Source organism: Microchirus variegatus, assembly GCF_963457635.1.
Source record: "Microchirus variegatus genome assembly, chromosome: 13".
NCBI classification, from domain to species: Eukaryota; Metazoa; Chordata; class Actinopteri; order Pleuronectiformes; family Soleidae; genus Microchirus; species Microchirus variegatus.
This window is the reverse complement of record NC_139814.1, coordinates 9599150-9619798: the sequence shown is the minus strand read 5'-3', so window position 1 is coordinate 9619798 and position 20649 is coordinate 9599150. Positions and strand designations below refer to the sequence as shown.

At 39.3% G+C, this 20649-nt stretch overlaps 1 protein-coding gene across 1 annotated transcript in view; it reads right to left on the bottom strand.

The window, feature by feature from the left end:
* The window catches only part of epha10 (EPH receptor A10), a gene marked incomplete at both ends in the record, with an annotated part of 224510 nt that overhangs the window by 69037 nt on the left and 134824 nt on the right, over nt 1-20649 (bottom strand). The window contains 2 exons of the mRNA XM_083899397.1: nt 5940-6269; nt 16065-16220. Coding sequence (XP_083755523.1) covers nt 5940-6269; nt 16065-16220 — 486 coding nt within the window. The remainder of the gene's footprint in view (nt 1-5939; nt 6270-16064; nt 16221-20649) is intronic.

The window sequence follows — 20649 nt, the reverse complement described above, 5'->3', positions numbered from 1 at the left end:
CAGCTTGAATGCAACATCTTGGGTATCCAGTTTGTTTGCCAATTTTCTATGAGAACTAATGCTGATGCAAAATTAGAATTTCATGTCTGTCCAATAAGTTGATATTTTGAATGGAATGCTGTTATGGAAAGTTTGTCCTCTCACAGTCTTACCAAGTTTCCAATAAGTAAAAGCAATTGCTGTAAAATTGCGCAATCTTTTTTCTGAAATGTTTCTGTTTTGATACTGCATATAATATTGGGTTTATTTTCTGGATGTAGTCCAAAAAGAGATTGATTTAGAAATATATATATGAGCCAATGTGTCTCAATCCTGGTCCTGAGCAGGGGCGGACGGTGTATTGGGACGATTTGGGCGATGCCCTACCAACTAGGAGGAGAAAGAGATTTTTTTTCCCTCAGCAATTCCAAAGATCAATTCAAAGTTTTTTTTTGAAAAACATACCCTCCAATGCATTTTTAATGAGGATTTATGTGCATGCACTAACGTGCTTGCGTCATATTTAAATTGAGCAAAGAGAGGGGGGATATCTTCTCTTCACATCACATCTCCCGGTAAGTTGTTTGCCTCTCTGCTCGCGGCGCTGCGAGCGAAGCTCACCGTTTTAAAAATACATGCAGTATTGTGCTCGTTTAACCGGTCCAAGCACTAACTTCGCGCTTTCATACATGTTAGCTGTTTATGGCCAGTAGCAGCGGACAGCAGTCATTTGAAGCTAAGTTCGTTAGCTTGTTTGCTAACATTGTTGATGTTTGTATTGCTCTGCTCAGGGTTTAACTGCAGGTTAAACTTCACACAAATCAGACAATCGGACTGTTTTGTGTAAGAGAGTATTGTAAGATGCACTTAGCAACACATCTAAAGATCCAATTCTGCACTTTAATGAATAATTTGACTGCACTATCTGGTCATGTATGTTTGTTGTATGTATCTGGTAAAAGTTGTGAAAGCTTTTGATCCTTGGTCAGTTAATAAATACTTGACTTAATATGCTGCCCCTGTCTTTATGTGGTTGCTGGACACATCTTGTGTCCTGTTTAGCTATTTTACATCATACATTAGATTCATGTAAATAATATTTGTTTATCAAGTTGCCATCTAGTGGACACAAGGAGGACTGTTAATCATCTAACAACAAATTGATACTGTCTTGCTTTATGCACTTATTGAATGGGTCACCTTAAACATTATCAGAAAAATTTTCTTCAGGGGCCGCCACTGGTCCTGAGGACCCATGTTTTAGATCAGGAGTTCTCAAAGTTTTGATACCTGAGGTCCAATTTAGGAACCCAACATTGGACTGAGGACCGCCAAAGAAAAAAAAAGTGAAAAAAACAGAAAGAAATCCCATTTGTAATAATTTTAATGACCAGATTGCAGTTCTACAGTTTAGCGTTAATATAATGTAATTTAAGCGTTAATATAATAACGCTTTATAATTTACTGGGTAATTACCCAGTATTTTGGCCATTGTTCTTACCTTCTAATTACAGGTTAATACCATGTAACACATTTCTGTTACCACCTATTTACTGGGTAAATAGCTAGTAATTGGGGGCTGTAGCTACCTGCTTATTACCAGCTTATAACTCACTAATACACTCAAATTCACCATATAGAAACCAGGTAAATACCCAGTATTTTTGTTTACACTCATTGGTCTGTATCCAGTAATGTCCAATAAACATTTAACACGCTTAGTAACTCCTGGATTAAAACTATCAACTGTAATTCATTGCAGGCCACCAGAAATGTTTCTGCGGGCCGCCATTGGCCCCCGGGCCGCACTTTGAGAACCAATGTTTTAGATGTTACCCTGACCTTTTTCAATCATGTGTGTTGGTGACACATGATTGAAAAAGGTCAGCTCATCAGCAAGCTCTGCAAAAACCTGATAATTCAATGGAATCAGTTGTGTTGGAAACATCAAAAACAGTGGGTCCTCAGAAACACTGATAAGGTCATCATAGCATCACTAAAACAACAAATCTAATAGTGACCCAGAAATTGTTTGTAAAGCACAACACAAGAAACACTGTCGAGACAACATGTCACTATCACATTATTTCCCGAATGTGCACAAATCAAGCATGGGGCAGTGCAGAGAGCGTATAACACGCAAGCATGGCTAAAGAAAAACGCAAAATGAAAGTGCTGTAATACACATATGGCAAAGTGCACTCCGAGCTACGCACACACACACACGCATCCATAATCCACAGCTGGAGCCAGCTTGAGTCGTGGGCAAAACTGATCCCCACTTACCCGCCCCACGCCCCATTTCCTCACGCAATTCCAGCCATGTTTCTATCCCCCACTCCTCCTTCCCCTTGCATCCATGCAACCATCTTACACACCATGCTAACCTCCCTCATTCCTCTTGGTGGCCTGGAGAGTCCTGATAAAGCCCAATCCATCTGGGAGGAATCCACTCAGTTCCAGGAGATACTTTTAAAGAATTCAATTTGTATTTGGTTTTAATGGAAGGTATTAATGTCCCTGGATTCATTGTGCTGTTCTCAGATGCTTTCCCTGTACAGGCAGGAAAGAAAATGTACATGCACTGATGCTAATTGACCTATCTGTGCATGTGTGTGGTGGGGATGTTTGGCCATGAAATAGCACCCAAAAGCACCCTCTCTCCCCTGACTCACACTCACCTTAAATCCTCAGGCTTTCCTGGCCTTCAGTTGATAGAGAAACTGTGCCACCTGCTGCTAACAAGCTTACCGTGCCAAGAAAAGCAAATGTGGTGTAAGAAGAGGTGATGGAGAAGGGGGAAGAGTTGTGGGGAGGATATGGAGGAAACAGATGTGAGGTGGACAGCAGTGATTATGTCATGAAAGGAGGTGAGAGGAATAGATAGTGGAAGGGGTCGTTGATGGAAAGGCAGGAGGAGGGCGGAGAGAAATTACCATCTAAGAGTAGTGAGGTGGCGGGCAGGAAAGGATACGGTGTGGGAAATGAGGGAGGAAATAGAGGATAAAAAAAGAACACATTGGGATGCAGAGGGATTAAGAAGGTTAAAAAAAAGTAGAAAGTAATAAAGTGATGATGAGGTGGTGAAAGGGAACAGGAGTGAGCTGGTGTGTTAGCCTTGTTCCAAATCCCTGCTGCAGTATTTTATAAAGGTTAGAGAGTTTTTGGTGGTGTGAAGCACCCACACATATAAGGACACAAGGCTGACGTCTGTGCACAAGTGTCATTTCATTCTTTAACTGACCTTGTTCATGCCTGAGTTATCTAATATGTAAACAGAGACACTCGGGTGACAATAGGTGATGACTCTCACCTGTAATGATGTAGCTATAAAAAATGTGTTGACTTTAACCTTGTAAGACACAGAAAGTCAACGTAAAACGTCTGCTAAAATATAAGCCAGCTCCTAAACTTCCAGTCAGCTGTCGCTATGGGGAAACTTGAACATTGCAAGGTATAAATATTACCTTGCAATGTTTGCTAATATTATTAGCGATCCATATTGATCAAAAATGTACCTTGGCTTTTAGTAGTTGTTTTAGCAGCTAGCCCTGATGGATTCAACATGGCCTAAAATTAAAACGGCATTTAAAATTCAGCGTAGTGAGGGGAGTACAGTTGCTAAATTATATAATTGGTCACTAAACACTCTTCCATCCATTGTCTATCTCTTTATCCTCCACTATCCTCCAGGAGGGTCGCAGGGGGTGCTGTGCCAATCTCAGCTGACATAGGGAGCGACAGGGAGGGTATACCCTGGACAGTCCATCGCAGGGCCACATATAGACAACAACCATTCAATCATTGACTCTCACTCTCACACCTATGGTCATATCAGAGTGTCCAATTTACCTAATCCCCGTATTGCATGCTTTTTCGACAGTGGGAGGGAGCCGGAGAACCTTAGAAAACCCATGCACACGTGGAGAGAACATGCAAACTCCTGGGTCTACTGGGTCTTCTAGCTGCAAAAACAAGAGTGGTAACCACCAACCATGTGGCCTTCCACAAAAATATATTATTCTATTAGGAACCTTTAAGCGGAATGGAAATTTAACTTTATCATATCCAGCTGCCAGCACATGGTACGTGGTTCTACTCTGGTTGATGACTTTGTGTTTTTGTTATTGCTATTTTGTTTTTAATATGTGCGGCAGTGAGGCATAACTGAAAAAAAAACCTGTATTTTGGAGTAGATCACCTACTAACTATTTTCATTTTCTATAAGATTGGGAGATACGATGCTCTTGTGCACTTTTTTAGGCAGAATAAATATCATAATTGTAAGTGACGGGGATATAAAGTGAGATAGCAAAGCTAAGCAGATACATCACTGGAACAGGGGCTGTTGATTTAATATAATTATATAATTATTTAAATATAATTTAAATAATTGTTACAGCCCTCGAGTTAACATAATTTCATGTTGCTGACAATTTCCATCAGCATAAACAAACAAATAAAAAATATTAACATATTTTTGTCAAATTTATACTTCATAAATTGATACGTTGATCGCACACTTTCCATCTTTTTCTTTTATTTTCCTCCTTTGCTGCCGCATTTGTCATTGTTCTTCAGGAAGGAGGCGTCAGAGAGGGCGTTTTAGAGTCATTTGTATATTAATTTGTGGGTGGAATGAGGGCGTGGTGTGTTACTCATTCACCTGCGCTCAGTTTCACGTTTGATGGGATGTATGAAGAGAAGGTGCGGCGAACTCGGTGTACACACGGTTTTATAAATCTGAGAATTTCTTTGCTTACGTACTTTTCAAATTTTGTGAGTAAGCCCTCTTTCAGTATGATAGCTGCGCACTCTTTTATACACGAGGCCCCAGGTGTGGTGCTTGCTCAAACTCACAGTGATGCAGACCCTATCGAGTTTCAGCTACTGCGCAACCCAGGAGTTCTGTCCTCTGTTGACAGTCTTCCTGTCCTGGCGTGTTCTGGCGATCCACAAATGCGAAATCGCAATTCACAAATGCAAATTTAAGTTTTACAAATGTCACGTTATTTACAAATTACATCTTTATTTGTAAAAATCATTATACAAGTGCCAAATTGGATTTTTTATTTGTGGATCTCATACAAATCAAGAAATACATGTGTATCACAATTTGCACATATACAAGTATCAGTGGAACAAATTTAACTCCATATGTTGCGGCCACGCTGGTTGGCAGGTCTACTTCGTAAAATGTTTTTTTTTTAAAGCTGCTGGCTAATGGTCGGCTGGAGACTTGTGCTGATGAAAATGAGATCACCTCCAGCAGAGAGACGTTTTGCTCTTCCGCCAGACACGCTGTCAGGAGGGGGAAGTAGTCAGTGTATAATGAGAGTGGGCACTTCTTAGTGTACTCTTCAATGAAAGACTTGGTTTTGAATGGTATGTGTGCATGATGCATTTTGGAATCACAATTACAAGGAATTGTTTAAAGGTTCACGGTGTATTGTGCACTGTCACGGCTGTCACGGCTCTCAGACCCACACTTGGCCTACCAAAAGGTACAGTTCTCAGTCGAAACACAAGCTTGACCCAGAGCTTTACCTTTCCAAACTGTACCATACTGTACCAAACCAGTATGGAAACAGAGCTAACAAATATTCAGCTCACATATAGATATGACTGCAAAGAGCATTTCAAAGAGAGTTTGCTCTAGATTGAGTGCATTTAATTAATCCGTTTTTGGAGTTAGTGTGTCATATTTTAATTGGCTTCTTTCTTTTTTTTTACTCCTTTTACCTTTTTAACAATTTTATTCTTATAACTAATTTGTTACATGGAGATTGATTTCAATTATGTCTCTGTTTTTTTTAATGTTGCTCTACAGCACATTGATTATACCTTCATGTTAGAAAAGTCCTTTGTAAAAAAAAAAAAGAATGTAAAGAAATGCGTTAAATGTAAAACAGTCTTTGGTTGCGTTTTCATACGAGTGTGAAGATGGAACTGTGACTCACCAGGTAGGCTTGTGGACACGTTGACCAGTGTGTAGAACCTCTTAGAGGGCAGCAGTTCTGACACTCCGTTTAAGGCTTCAACAGTGAAGGTATAGTTGGTGTTTGGAAGAAGATTGACCACGGTCACTGTTTTCTCAGTCAGGCCAACCTGCTGAGGCACAAAGCCGACACTTGCCCCACACGGCTCACACTGCTTTGCGAGACACCGTCGGCACCCGACGCTGTAGATCAGATCCAGCCGGCCACCTGTATCGGCTGGCGCCGCCCACTCCAGGATCAATGTTGACTGCTTCAGGGTGTAGATCAAATCCCTAGGAGGGGAGGGAGGACCTGCAAAAAACAAGAGGCATTAGAAAATTGCATTTTGTTTATTAATTGTCGATTAATAATTTGATTCACTCTGTAAAAAGTTTTTTTGTAATGGTAAAAAACCAAGAATTCATCATAAATTGCAAAAGCCGGTAGAGAAAGGTGGTCTGGGACTCCCAAATCTATTGTTTTATTACTATGCATTCAACCTGAGTCACTTGGTACACTGGGCATTACCTCCAGAAAGAGCGCCACCTTGGTACACAATAGAGCAGTCAATGTGCATTTCCTTACCCCCATTGCTTTTCTTACTGACAAGAATGCCTCCAAAGGTTCGACCTCACCCTGTTGTCTCTCATTTTCACGGACTATGGACTATGAAAGAACAGTTTTGTATATTTAAGATCAAACCCTCTCATGTTTATGGGATATCTTCAGCTGAGACACCCCCTTATTACTACTTTTGGCTCTACTCACCCACCACCTCAGGGCATGGACCTCATTAAAGATATTCTGCGGATCACAGGGATTGGACATGGGGCTACCCATTATTACTCTATGCTTATGAACCATACTCATCCAACAAAGCAATGAAAACCTTATATGGGAGAGAGACCTGAACATAACAATTGTAGAAAACGATTGGGATATAATTGTTGTTGTTGTCACTAAACATGTCTCTAGGGATATCAAAATAAGATTGATTCAATTCAAAATCGTATATCGGTACCCAAGTAGGCTATTCAGGTTCGGTATAAATGATACACCAGACAATTTTTTTTTTTATTATTGTAGCTAAAAGGTATTTGTACGCTCTGATAATTGTGGCCTGTTCTTGGGGGTTGTCACAGAAAAGAGGGTGGAGGTGATCTGGGTGCAACGCAGGGGTCTGTTTACTGGACTACCTTAATCTCTAGCAGCACATACTGTATTTAAGCGTTAAAATCAGTTAAAATCAGAATCAAGACAGAATGATGGGGAGCACACGGCATTTCTGCTGTAGCCACTTTGAAATCTTTAGTAACTGTTATAAAATCTAAATATTGTGACCTGTGTTTGGTCAGAAGAAAGGGAGTGAATGTGTTTTTATTCTACCCATGGAAACCAAAACTTAAAAAAACTATTTCACCAATAATATCCAGATGAAACAAACTGAATGGTTGCATTAATACTAGCATTTAAATCCTGTTGTTTCTCTAATCTCTGAACTCTATTAAGACATGTTGTGCAAATGAGCTAAGCTAGTGTAGCACTGATGAAACATTAGCTTCATGTCAGGCATCTGCAGTGCAAAACTCTCTTCATTGCCAATACTGAAGAATATGCCTTTTAATGCACCTAACGTTTCATCTAATTATGTCAATAAATACAGTACAACACCCTCAAAATAAACAACACCTAAACTTCAGAAATAATCAGAATCAAATAACTACCCGACCCTTTATGGACTCAAGGAAACACACAATTTTCCTGTATTTTTTTGCCTGCCTTTTCACTCTTGAAAATGTAGAAAACATTTTGAAAGAGAACCTTAAGTGTCCACTTGTAATAACCTTTGTGAGGATAAATATGCCTCAGCATTGCTGGGGGGGAAAAGTATTGTAAAACAACTAAATCATCATAAGCTTAAGACCGAGGTTTTTTTCCAAATGACTTAAGGACTTAATGTTCTGGGTATTACAGTGAGATTGCAATGGCTGTGTTTGCACATCATACTAAGATAATCCAGTTTTATGCAGGATTTGGTGTTAAGAAACATTTGCTTTAATGAGAACCACTTGACCTTAATCGCAAAGGGGCAAATGAAAATGCTGTGTATGTGTATGAGCTGGAGGAGGGGGATTACAAATGATGCAAATAAATAGCAAAACACAGAGATATTATTTGAGCTTAAAGTGTAAACTGAATAAGAGTTAAATATTTAAGGCTGTCTGTGTGTTTTTTTATGAATCAATGTCTCTTATTTACATTTGACATTCTTGGCTCACTATGATATTGCCTTATTACGAGCGAGTGCATTAGCATGAATTACAAATTTGTTCATTATGCACTGATGTCAACAGTGATCTGTGGAACAAAACACTTACCATCGCTGAATGAAGGTGAGTTGCCATGGAGAAGGCTTTTCACTCTCCAGGAACATGAATCTAAATTTGATGAGAGCGTGGTGTACATCACAAGAATCTGATTCCTGATTCCCTAACTAAGCTTTATAGTTACACTTATATTGGTACCCGTTGGCACTAACAGATAGAACACATTTTATATATACATATATATATATATATATATATATATATATATATATAAAATATGTTCTATCTTTTTTTTTTTTTTAAATCCCCATAGGGAAATTCCTTCTCTGCTTCATCAGTAGGCAGCCACTGGGAAGCACTCTGGAGCAATGGGTGTTGGGTACCTAACTCAGGACTACACCAGCCCTTTGACCTGGTGGGGACTCAACTGGCTACCCATAGCCTGCTACATGTGTACATGCCCAAATTAGCAGGAAACATGCATCTTAATATGTTATTTAAAACTAGTCCAGGGCCAGTAGGAAATAAAGGAATATATATTATATATTCCTTTAGTGGGAGCTGAAGAAGATTTTTTTTTTTTTTTAACACTCACTCCCGATAAAACTATTTGTTTTGTCACAATAAAATACTCATCAGTCCTTAAAGTTAGCACTCATCTCATGATAACGAACGTAAAGTCTAACATAATACAAACTGTGCAACCTCATTAGGCACAACGCAAATCAAATATGCCTTGGAAAGAGATTCCAACCGTGCCTGACAGTCACTAAACAGCTAGTTACCGTAATGCTATTGCTAATCATAGCCTTGCTAACTTACCTTTGGAAACAGATTCGCCGCAAAATAGTAGAATGCTAATGCTAAATAAATATGTGCTTGTGTATTGGTGAATGGAGACCGACTTCAAGGTTTCAGTAGAACACCATATTCTGCGTTGAACAGTGTGATAATGTCTCACCCAACCTGAGGACAGCCTCTTCACTCCCACCTGCTTACTCCAGACAGCATAGCTGCTGCTGATGAGCCGCTGCCTACCCGTTGTTGACACTCTGACAATGAGCAAAAGTTTAGCGTGATAAACCAGCGAAATTATTCTATTAATAATTACTCCAAAAAATTTGAGAAGGATGCACACCATCGGGCCATGCTTAACCCAATCTCCAGAATCGATCTGACTAACGGTCAGCAAAATATGACCGTAACAGACACACACAGACACAACTTCCTTTGTAGATAGATGCACTAAAGATATAGTATGAAACATTTCTGCATTCAAATATCCCCCAAAAAATAATTCAACTCAAATCTATAGAAAATACTTTACATATTTCTTTATAAGGCAATGGTCGCCTTTTAATGACATCATCTACTCCACACCTTTTTTTTTCATTTTATTATATGTTGCCAAAGAGTCATTGTGTTTTGCCACCGAAGCTGTCCATGTTTTACCACAGGACCAAATGAGACAACTATCCCCATCGGCCACATGGAGGTGACCAGTGTTGGGCATCTTACTTTAAAAAAGTAATTAGTTATATTTACAAATTACTTCTCCCAAAAAGTAATTGAGTTAGTAAGTCAGTTACCACATGTAAAAGTAATTAGTTACTCAGCAAAGTAACTGATGTTATTTTTTAAAGTTCTTAATTCTTAATTAATTAATTACATTCTATAACATCCTATATAACGTCAAATATGTTTATAATAAGTGAATGAAGAATAAAAACACTATGTATAGTATTTTAGAACATTTAGTATTTATTTAAACTTATTTGAATAGATTTCAACCGGCAGAGAAATAAAAATATATAAAAAATAAATATTGAAAATACAATTCACACTTTGCATTCAAGGGCACAATTAAGACCCCCTTACTTCTCGTGTTGGTATTTTATCAAAGAGAGCTCTGAATGACTCAGACTCCACAGTGGACAGTTGCAACATACCTTGCAATCAGCGTGCACAGCTCAGCCGCGACACAAGCTTTGCTTGTTTTAACAGAGTGGCTCCGTCTCCTTCGCTGGAGCTCATGCTAACTGCATCTGGGCTTGGGATAGCAGCGGCAGCAGAAACAAGTGCTTCATAAGGTTCACGTTGCTTGAGGCAGACGTTGATAAACACGCAGGCATAGTGTGCATGCTACATACACATTCTTGACCTCGGTAAGCAATAAGTAGTGTCGGTACTTCCCCTTTGGAAACGCTTCGCTTTCCTGGCTCGTCGCCATTGTCTCTGTTTTAGTTAGAGCGTACAGTGAGACAAGCGTGAGCAGGGCAACCGCCCACCCAGCCAATCATCGCATTTGCAGCGGTGTTGCATCAATCATCTCAGTAACATTCATTGCAACGATAGGAAGAGTAATTAATTAGATTGCACTCTTACTGAAAAAATAACGCAGTTATACTTAAACATCGTTCCTGTGGCCAGTTTTGCTTGTGTTCACTACTGGTGTGTCAAAAAAAGGATGCATTAAATGTAGTGTTCGAAAGAACGAATCATTTGAGTGAACGAGCTGACTGGGATCACTTCATGAACTGATTCATTTCCTTTCTTAGTTCAGTTGAGCTTAGCAGCTAGCGTGGTGTCCAGGAGTGGAACTGCCGTGTTCTGTGAATCACTCGTGAAGTCGTTTGCAGACGCCGTCACTCACTCATCCAATGTGCGCTGAGCGGGGAGAACGAACTGACACACAGAGAACTGGAGAACTGTGGCTGAGGACATGAATCTCGTACGTAATCACGTACTGCACTCAGGGAGGAGGTGAGTCACGAAGCAGAGCACTGGGCTCCTGCTAAGCACTGAACGATTCGGTGAACAAATCTTTTGAACGAATCCTTTTAATGAACTGATTCAAGTGATGCAGTACACTTAAATGAACTGCCGATCCCATCACTAACTAAATTCTGAGGTCAAATTCACTCTCACTAATTGGTGTGTTTAAAATAAATTGAACGGCATTCTAATTCTAATGATACCACACTTCTTCTCAACACCATCAAACTAGGTATGTTATTACATCTGCTACTGTGTGTTTAAATATCCTTCACCACATGTGCCAAAGATATAACATATCTATATATAATATAGATATGCTATATAAAATATAACATTCACATAACGTTTGAATATTTTCAATTTATTTCATATGTATCCCTGCATGTGTGTGCATGCGCGGTGCAATTAATAAATGAGAGCGTGCCGCTCTGTGCGTCACAGTACACAGCTGCAGCCCACTGCCACACACACTTTAAGCACAGAGTTACATAAACCCAAAATGCAATCTGAGTACGGAGAACACTGGAGGTAGACACAGCTGGGCCCTTTATTCCCTGCTCTCTTGACTTTTGTGCCATCTCTCATTCTAGGTTTTCTGTCTCTCTTTTCGTGTTCAAATCAAAGTCTCTTACTGAAGCTTTAACTGCTCAACCCACTCTCTCTCTCTTTTCTCTCCATCTAAATGACTCGCTGATCCAAATTCAGATTTGTTTTTGGTGTTGTCTTTGAGTAGGTCAAGGACAATAGATTTTTTTCTTTTGTTCAAGTGTGGCTTAATATCATATCCAGCAATCGAGAACAAAGTCCAGGACAAGATTTCCTGAAATCCAAATGTGTGCTAGTTGTCAGGAAAGCCTATGAAGACTCTGCATTTATTACTTCTGACAAAAATATGTTTGTACTTGAGCGATGTTTCTTTGTGAAATACCGTGGAGGGCTGGGACATTATGCAAGAGCTTAAGCATGGATTTGGGGCAGATACCACTTTTTAATAAAAATTAATATGTAAGATAGTGTAAGATAGAGGTGTTTGATGAGTTAGCTGAGGCATACGCTCTGTAAGCACTTTCTAATTTAGCATTTAATGCATGGATTATGGTGGATATTGGAGGTATTGCAGGTGGTCCTCAAATCTCCAAATACCAAATTTACTAAAACAAACTAGAGCTGTCCCAAACGACTAATCTAGCGATTCTTTTTTCGATTAGTCGACCAATCTAACGACTAATTTTACGATTAATCTAACGATTAGTTTTTCAGTTACCGACAATTTCACATTACTTCATCAATGTAACCTTTCACACAATATGGATATCAAAACATGTGTTGTTTAAATATCAACATTTATTAAACATTTCTTTAACATGGCACTTTTTGTGTGCAAAAACGGCACTTAAATGGTGCAAACTGAATAATAATGCATTCTGATGGCAGATGTAGCATCTAACAACTAAGCTAAAATAAATAAGTCACCCAGGAGAAACATACCAAATATAAAAATACTGTTCTACTCCCTTCTACTCCTCTCTCTCTTCCGTGTGTGTGTGTGCACGCGCGCCTGCGTGTCTGTCTGTGTGACTCTATCGAACGGAATCAATACCTAGACAACAACTGTCTAACGTGGCGTTTATCTTTGGTTTACTACTGTGACTGCTTGATAAACAAATATTTCAGTGCGGGGAAATCAACAGCACGTATGGAGTTTTGCTGCCATCCTGAAACAGCGCTCCAGGGTTTTTTCATTTCAAATGCTCGTGCATCACTGATGTACTGCTGTGGTACGCCAAAGTAAATTTGCATAGTCTGCAAACTACCGCATTGTTAGACAAGTTAAGGGTAAAAAAAATTCCCACACTTTTGAAGACCGTATATGTGGTTTTTTTGCTGTTTGTTCCTCGGTGCTCCCACTGCCATTGTTATGAGTTCTTCTTCTTTTAAACTCACGCGTCTCCACGAGTGGCGACAAGCATTCTAGTGCATATTTATCATCACCACTGGACTGGAGTGAGAGTTCATCTAGGTTGTTTGGAACGGGGCTTCAACAGAAAAAAAAAAACATGTAGATGCAAAATATTCATGTTTTTGAAGTTGACTAATTGTCCCAGCTCTAAAACAAATAAATATTATATTGACTAATTAAATATAATGTCTCATTTTATTTTATTAAAATTTTGATTATGTGTTTATTTGTAAACACAATTTAGTGATTCAGTTGTGAGCAAAACGGTAATCACAATTATTTTGGTCAATATTGAGATCATGATTATTTATGATTATTCTGTGATCATAGAGACAAAATATTCAGGTTTGTTTATTTCAATGATTCTGTATCTCTTTCTGTCAACACTGTTTTACATTTTCTCTGATGTACAAATGTGTTTGTGGGACTCAAACAATTTGCAGAATTATGGGGGGCTTAAAACCACTAGAGACATACACTGGCAAACATTATGCATCCCTTCGAGTGTTTTTATTATTGTCTATCGTCACATTTCAGTGTCAACAGTGACTACAAGACAATATCATTTCTGTGTCCCCAGTAAGACATTAACTGCCACTGTTTCCAAACTTTTACTTTTCCTCTTTACAGCCACCAGGGAAAATTGATCAGTGTGCCGTAATGGAAAATGTGTAAATGGCTGCCATTAACGATGGTAATTAATCCTGTCAAAAACTATTACCAGATGAAGCTCATTTAGAACATGCGGCAGTGTGGTCTTTCACCTGAGTCTTTATTTCAAAGAGCGAGCATCAGCTTCTGACTGAAAAGACGACAGTTTAGATTCTTCTCAGGAATTAATGTAACAGCAGAGAAAAATAATAAAATACTAATACTATAAAAACACTATTATTCTTCTTCTTTAATGACTGGGATATTAAGATGTGCATACGAAATCTCATTCATTTAGCAAATTCTGCCTTTCCTTTTCTTTTAAATTCCTAAACGGCGAGATTCATCAAGCTCTTGCTCTCACCATCTGTACACAAGAGGAGGATTAGCCGAATCCAGGGATGATCATAATTACTGAATCAATAGCGTAATTAATGTGGTCATTAGACTGCTATAAATGTATAAATGTTATCACACAGGGACTACAGAGCTCAGCGATCGATATTGTAATTAAACTCCTCCAATGCAGTTACCATAAAAGTTAGTATGACCACACACACACACACACACACACACACACACACACACACACACACACACACACACATTTGCATGAGTGAATGTGTGGGTATGCAAACATGCACGGACAGACATAGTGACCTTATGGTTTTGCTGGCTTGAATACTCCCAGGATATTGAGCCCATTATTCCTCCATCTAATTACTAGGCTAAATCAACAGGCTGTTCTCCATGCAGCAATCGATAAGGCAACTCCTGTCCGGTCTTGGATTTATTGGCCTGGCAGTGCATCTTTATTTGAGAAGAATGGTATTGGGTATGGGAGGAGAGGTGAAAGAGGGCGAGACGAAGGTACGACGTGAGGGATGAACACATAATGCGTGGCCGAGGGGGGGGGGGGGTAGAGATGATAGGGTTTGTCGCTGGAGGATAGAGGGATGAGATTTCAGTTTGACATAGGGAAGAAAGATGATCGCAAGAATGCTTGAATCGGATGAAGAGGTCTGTAAATGCGGAAAGGCAGATGGGATAAAAGAAGAGTGATGAGTGGGCAAGTTGAGAAGACAGACAGATAGACAATGGAGGAGGGTGTGTTTTCAGGGGTCAAAAGGGAGGGATGGATGAGGCGGACGAAGGCAGCTTGGTCCAGTGAGGAAGCGTGATAATGGATGTGTAGCAGAAGAGGGAGGGGTAATGTCATGAGTAAAAGCGAAAGAATGCAAAAGGTTCAGCAGAAAAAAATGGATGGAGAAAATGGGATGAATGGATGAATACATAATATGAACACAATGCAAGGTGGACTGAAGGATGGGTGGGTAATAAGAGGTTAAGAGATAAAGTGGCTGCATTGTAGTGGTTCATTCATAATGTGTCCATACATGGCTGGATTAAATCAAAGGTGGGATGATTAAAGTTATGGGAAAGTCCATCCCTACACATAAAATGGTGTGATCCAGAGGACGTTTGCTATGTGGAGGATCAACTTCCTGTCAACAGATTTCAATCTGATTTTTTTTCTGTGATTGATAAATATTCACCCAAGTATACTCCCATTAAATCTTGGGAAAAATCTGCCCATTGATGACATCACAAATTATTTTTACAAATTTTTCACAAAAATCATTAATTATTATCATTATTAATGGTCAAAACTGTAAAAATGAATCATATCTTTGGTTTGTGTATGCAGGATCAGACACTGGACTATCAGTTTCATCCAGATCTGATCCAGATTACAGGCTGAAATGTACATTTAACAAGGAACATCCTGTTTTACAAGTTCACATGTGTATATCACAGCGACTTCTTAACAGATCAGGATGAATCTTCTCATGTTTATTTAAGATGGCAGTTCTATACAGATCCAGAATCAAGTGGATTAAAATGTAAAAATTAATTTGATGACCGTTTGAATCAACATTTGCTTGTGTGCAAAAGTTAAACACTACAGTGTTAAACATCCTAAACTATTTATTGAAAAATAACTCCTTACTTTTTAACAACATGATGGGTAAAATTCTTTAGCAGTGGACAGCTATAAGGTGGAGGAGAGGTGAAGGTTGGAGGAGATGAGGGATGGGAACGGTGTGATGAGGAAGAGCTAGAGATGGAAGAAAAGGATGTATGGAGAGCCAGAAACGGGAGGTGGATGCAGGTCAGACAGAGGGTTGATAGGATGGATTGGGGCAGGGGGGGAGTAGACTAAATGATGCTGGGTGAAGGACAGGTAAACCTCAGGGGGGAAAGGATCATTATGGGACACCAAAGGCGTATACGAAAACTTCAACTGAGCGAAGCGCTCACAAATGTGAAATTTCTCACTCGATACAAAGGTCACCAGACACACAAATATAATCAAATAGATCTTATTACGTGTGCATGGCGCTGAGGGAGTGTCCAAAGGAGTCCTGAAGTGGTCCTCCTCACATGCACACACCACAGATCCTTCCTCCTCCGCGACACTGTTGGCTGGGCAGGGGAAACACTCCTGCTGCCTGGAGGACATCTTGTAGGACCCAGCAGGGCATGCTGCAAACAAAAGACACACACAATAAACACAAGGGAAATCTCCACGAACGAGTTATTCGCATGGGATGAATACACAAATCCATGTGTTGTCGCTAAGGCACATTTAAAACCATGAAAATAAAATACAAATCCTTCTTATATCACTTCATCTTCAGTGCTTTCCATGTGAACATCACTAAGCAAAGCTTAAAAAACAAAAAAAAACTAATCTCCATTTCAATAAATGAGAGAACATAAAGACTGAATGGTGGTAAACAAATAAATAAATACAAATAAATACAAAAAAAAATCTACAGAGAAGTGCAGGCGATGACGGAGATAGGATTAGAGGAGAAAAGAAGAGAAGAGGAAATCCATCTGACAAACAATCCTCACATTACTTATGAGCTATGGCCTTTGCAAATGGCATCAAAGGATTCTGCAGGATTAAACTAGTGAGGCAAATGACGCCAAGCAAAGGCAATGCACAGGCACGCAATGGCAAAACTCAAAGCACAAATTAATTTGCTGTATTTTCCCTACATTTCCAAATGTTTTAACACATATTTTTAAGAAGTGAAAACCAAACGAGGGTGATAAGCACTCGTGACCGTACTCGTTGCAGCTCACACGCCGTGTTACAGAAGCTTATCAAAAACATCAGGTGGTGCATACTAACAAAACGTGGAATAAAACTGCTTATTTTTTTACTCTCCCCACGATTTTCATTTTCTGCTTGTCATGCCTTTGGTGATAATGGGTGTGAAAGCAGGCAACCAACTAGTGTCATGATGCTTTTGAGTCTTTCCTCTTCAGAGACTGCATTCTAACATTAAGAGATCTTGTACACAACCCCCCACTCCACTTCATGTACTATTCTTAAACTATTACACTTAGTACTCATACTATTCTTATAAAATGGTATATTCTCTTTGACTATTTGCCTTTTCATTTTGTTCTTGCTCTCTCACTTCTGTCCCTTTCACCTAATTTATTAAGGATAGACAGAATTTCAGAATAGATTTACTCCATTGACTCCAACAGCATTACAGCCTTTAATTGTTACTTTTAGGGGTTGTTATGTCTCAATACAACATCACAGCCTTCACTGATTCCAATATAGTATATTTTGAACAACTAATCTGTTGACCACACATTTATGCTGACACATTACCACCTAACCAGTAGGGCTGTAACGATACACAAACTCACGATTCGGTTTGTATCACGATTTTTGACCCACCATTCGATACATTCCACAATTTTCTTTTAAATTTAAAACACTTTCTATTTAAACATCATTTACTTATATAGCAACTTAATGTAACATTTAATAACACTATTTTGGAACACTGTGAACAGATTTGAACATAAATATATAAATAACCAAAGATTTCTCTCTTTTCTGTAACAAAATAATACTGTGGAAAAATACAAAGTAAATGATCAATCAGACTAGGATTTGTCCCCAAAGCATGCTGGGAAGTGTAGTTTTTCATTAGAAGCAATTTGTTCCTGTGGAAATAACTTGTTTTGATAAACAATAAAAAGTTAGACAACATTTCTGCTTGTATTTCTTCATTTACAAAGCCCTGAAGTTTCGAAACAAACCACTTCCCGAGCGTCAGTGTCATCTGACTCAATCAATTAATAATTGTGTTTATTAATCATGAATTTAATATCAATCAAAATAATTGTAATTATTATTTTTGCCATAATCATCCAGCCCTACAATATATCTTAAATTTTAAGTTATTACGTCTGTCCCACATTGTCCCACTTTACCATGCTACTTGTCCCACATGTTGTCTGTTTGGAGGTGGCCACCCTAGACAAAACTGGTATTGCAGTAAGTTTAAGACGGACGTACTTTCATGGTCTGGCTCACATTTTAGAATTGTTATTCCCTTCATGAGCCTACAATCTATAACACCCTGGTTCCTTATCTAACTAATGAACCAAAGAATCCTCCATCAACAACAGGTCCATTGTGTAATGTGGCAACATGTGACGTAAAGGCAGCTATTGAGAAGTCCAAGACAAAATACAGCTCTTCTCCCATCTATGGTGCACCAGGATATTTAGCGTAAATGCAGAGAGGAGACAACAAGCAAGACTTAGCAGGTATAAAAACAAACATAAACATTGTCTACCACTTTATCCTCCACCATGTGAACCCAAAAACACAAACATGCTGACCTGAAATGCTTTAGAACATTCAGGCCTCTGTGATCCGATTTCTCTGACTCAATGCTTACAAAACACAAAAAGCCTGCCACCATACATTGATTAAGAGCAAAGCCAAGTGTGCAAGTGTTTGTGTTTTGCATCTGCGTGCAAATATATGCATGTGAGTCGTATATCTTAGGCTGCAAGGATCATGTAATTGAGTCTGTACTGTCTGTCATTACACTGAGAAAAGCCTCTTTGCTTTCAGCTCACAGCAAAAACATGCTGTAAAGTGAAGTAGACACTCTTTGTTCCTGACCGTGCTGCCGCCGCTGTCCCTCCCTCACCCCACCAGCAGAATTAAGCATGAAGAGAGCACCCAAATCAAGGCAAGATTATGCACAGATCTATGAGAAGAGGAATTGCATTTTCTACCTATCATGTTTGAAAGCACGGCTTGCAATATTTGAGGCTGTCTGCAATTCTGACTTATCTCCGGAACTCAGCGTGTAGTTACGCGTTTTGCCAGCCCACCCTGGAAATGTGTGTCTAATGATAGGGGTGTATCAAGACAATATGTTCAGCTCAGATAACAAAAGGAGCTGGCTTAGCACGCTGCCCATCATTCTCCACAGCAAGGGATCATTGGAGGAAGCCGGCAACAGCCAATGCTGGGCAAGGTCACGTCAATCATAACGGGCTAGCAGCCATCTGCCGATGGGAGAATGTGAAGTATCTAAAATATGTCCAGCTGTGAAAAAAACTAAGTAAATGCTTTTAAGGAGCGCCACTCCAGCCATTTTCACCTCTTCCTGGCTTTTGTCATTGTCAAGGCATATGAGATGGACTGAGAGCATCAGGGAGAGAAAAGGAGCCGAAAGGGAGGGGGTGGTTGGAAAAATATGGAGACAGAAGGAGAGATTTGCCAGGACAGCTGGCAAACCAACTGATCAATTTGTCCTATGTGCCAACTGGGAGCCTCGATTAAGTGGAACGGAGCAGCACATGTGCGCAGAAATACAGGCACACATAGAGACATATTTCTTCAAGGTGTAATAATATAGATATGCAGTGATATGCCAAGTCCATCAGGGGGAGGGACCATACCAACAGACAGATGGTGTGTGAGGAACTGAAAGACAGTCAGGAACCTCACTGTACAAAGAAGGGACATTAAACAGGGCAGGGAATGGACTTCTTCGCGGCAGAAAAATGGACATGCAACGCATACAAATGAGAGACAATGAAAGAAACAGTGACAGTAAATGAGACTGAGGTCGACCCCAGTGGGAATATATGCATCTCAAGCTTTGTTTTTCCTGTACACTAGATACGAGACCGTGTGGCAGAACTAAATAGAAATATGAAAGGAAAAAACATGGCATCAATCTAGTTAGATGGGTGAAAATTAAATATGCATGATAAAAAATGACACTGAGATACGTTAAAAGTTTTGCTGTAATGAGAAAGAGCCAAAAGGCCAGAGAATCTACATTTCAATGAGTTCACAAATTACTTTAATAGACTTCTGTGTTTGAAGAAGAAATCAATTGATACTTTGCCCTTCGCTTTTATTTCCATTTCTTTTTCTTTCCTCTAACTTTAAACATGCCCATTAATAAATCATGAAGCACTTAATACAATAAATGTGAGCAATGAATTGTTGCTTTGCCTTCGCGACAGCACACATTGATTAATATTAATAGCACTGAAAGAGGTTTGCTTTTGCGCGCACACACACACACACGACTGCACACAGAACACAACCTGCACAGACACACAACCAAAACACACAGAACTCCTCCTTTTTTATATGCACTGGTATAACATGGCTCTAATGCTCACTTCTACTTAATTTCATTAGTTTTTGTTTGTTTGCTTTTTCGGTTATTGTTTATGAGGAACTCAGGTAAAAAAGAAAGAAAAACAGTTGATGGCTAAAACAATTATAAAGACTGATTCAGATCAGTGCAGTTCTGTGAATTTCAGATGATGCACAGTTTTATATTCACAAACTGAATCATGATTATCATCAAACAGGTTTGAAGTACTCCTTTGCACATACAATTATCTTTTTTGGGTCAGACTGTTGGAAGACATAGGTATAGAAGGTCAGGACAGATTAGGAAATTGAGAAGGTTATCCTCTCATCATCCTTTAACTCAGACTGAATTTGACCAATTGGCATTAGGGTGAAGAATTTGTTCTAAAGGGTGGAAAGCACTGGTAGGTAGGTGGGAATGTAGATATGTAGGTGGATGGTAGTTGGGTAGGTAGGTAG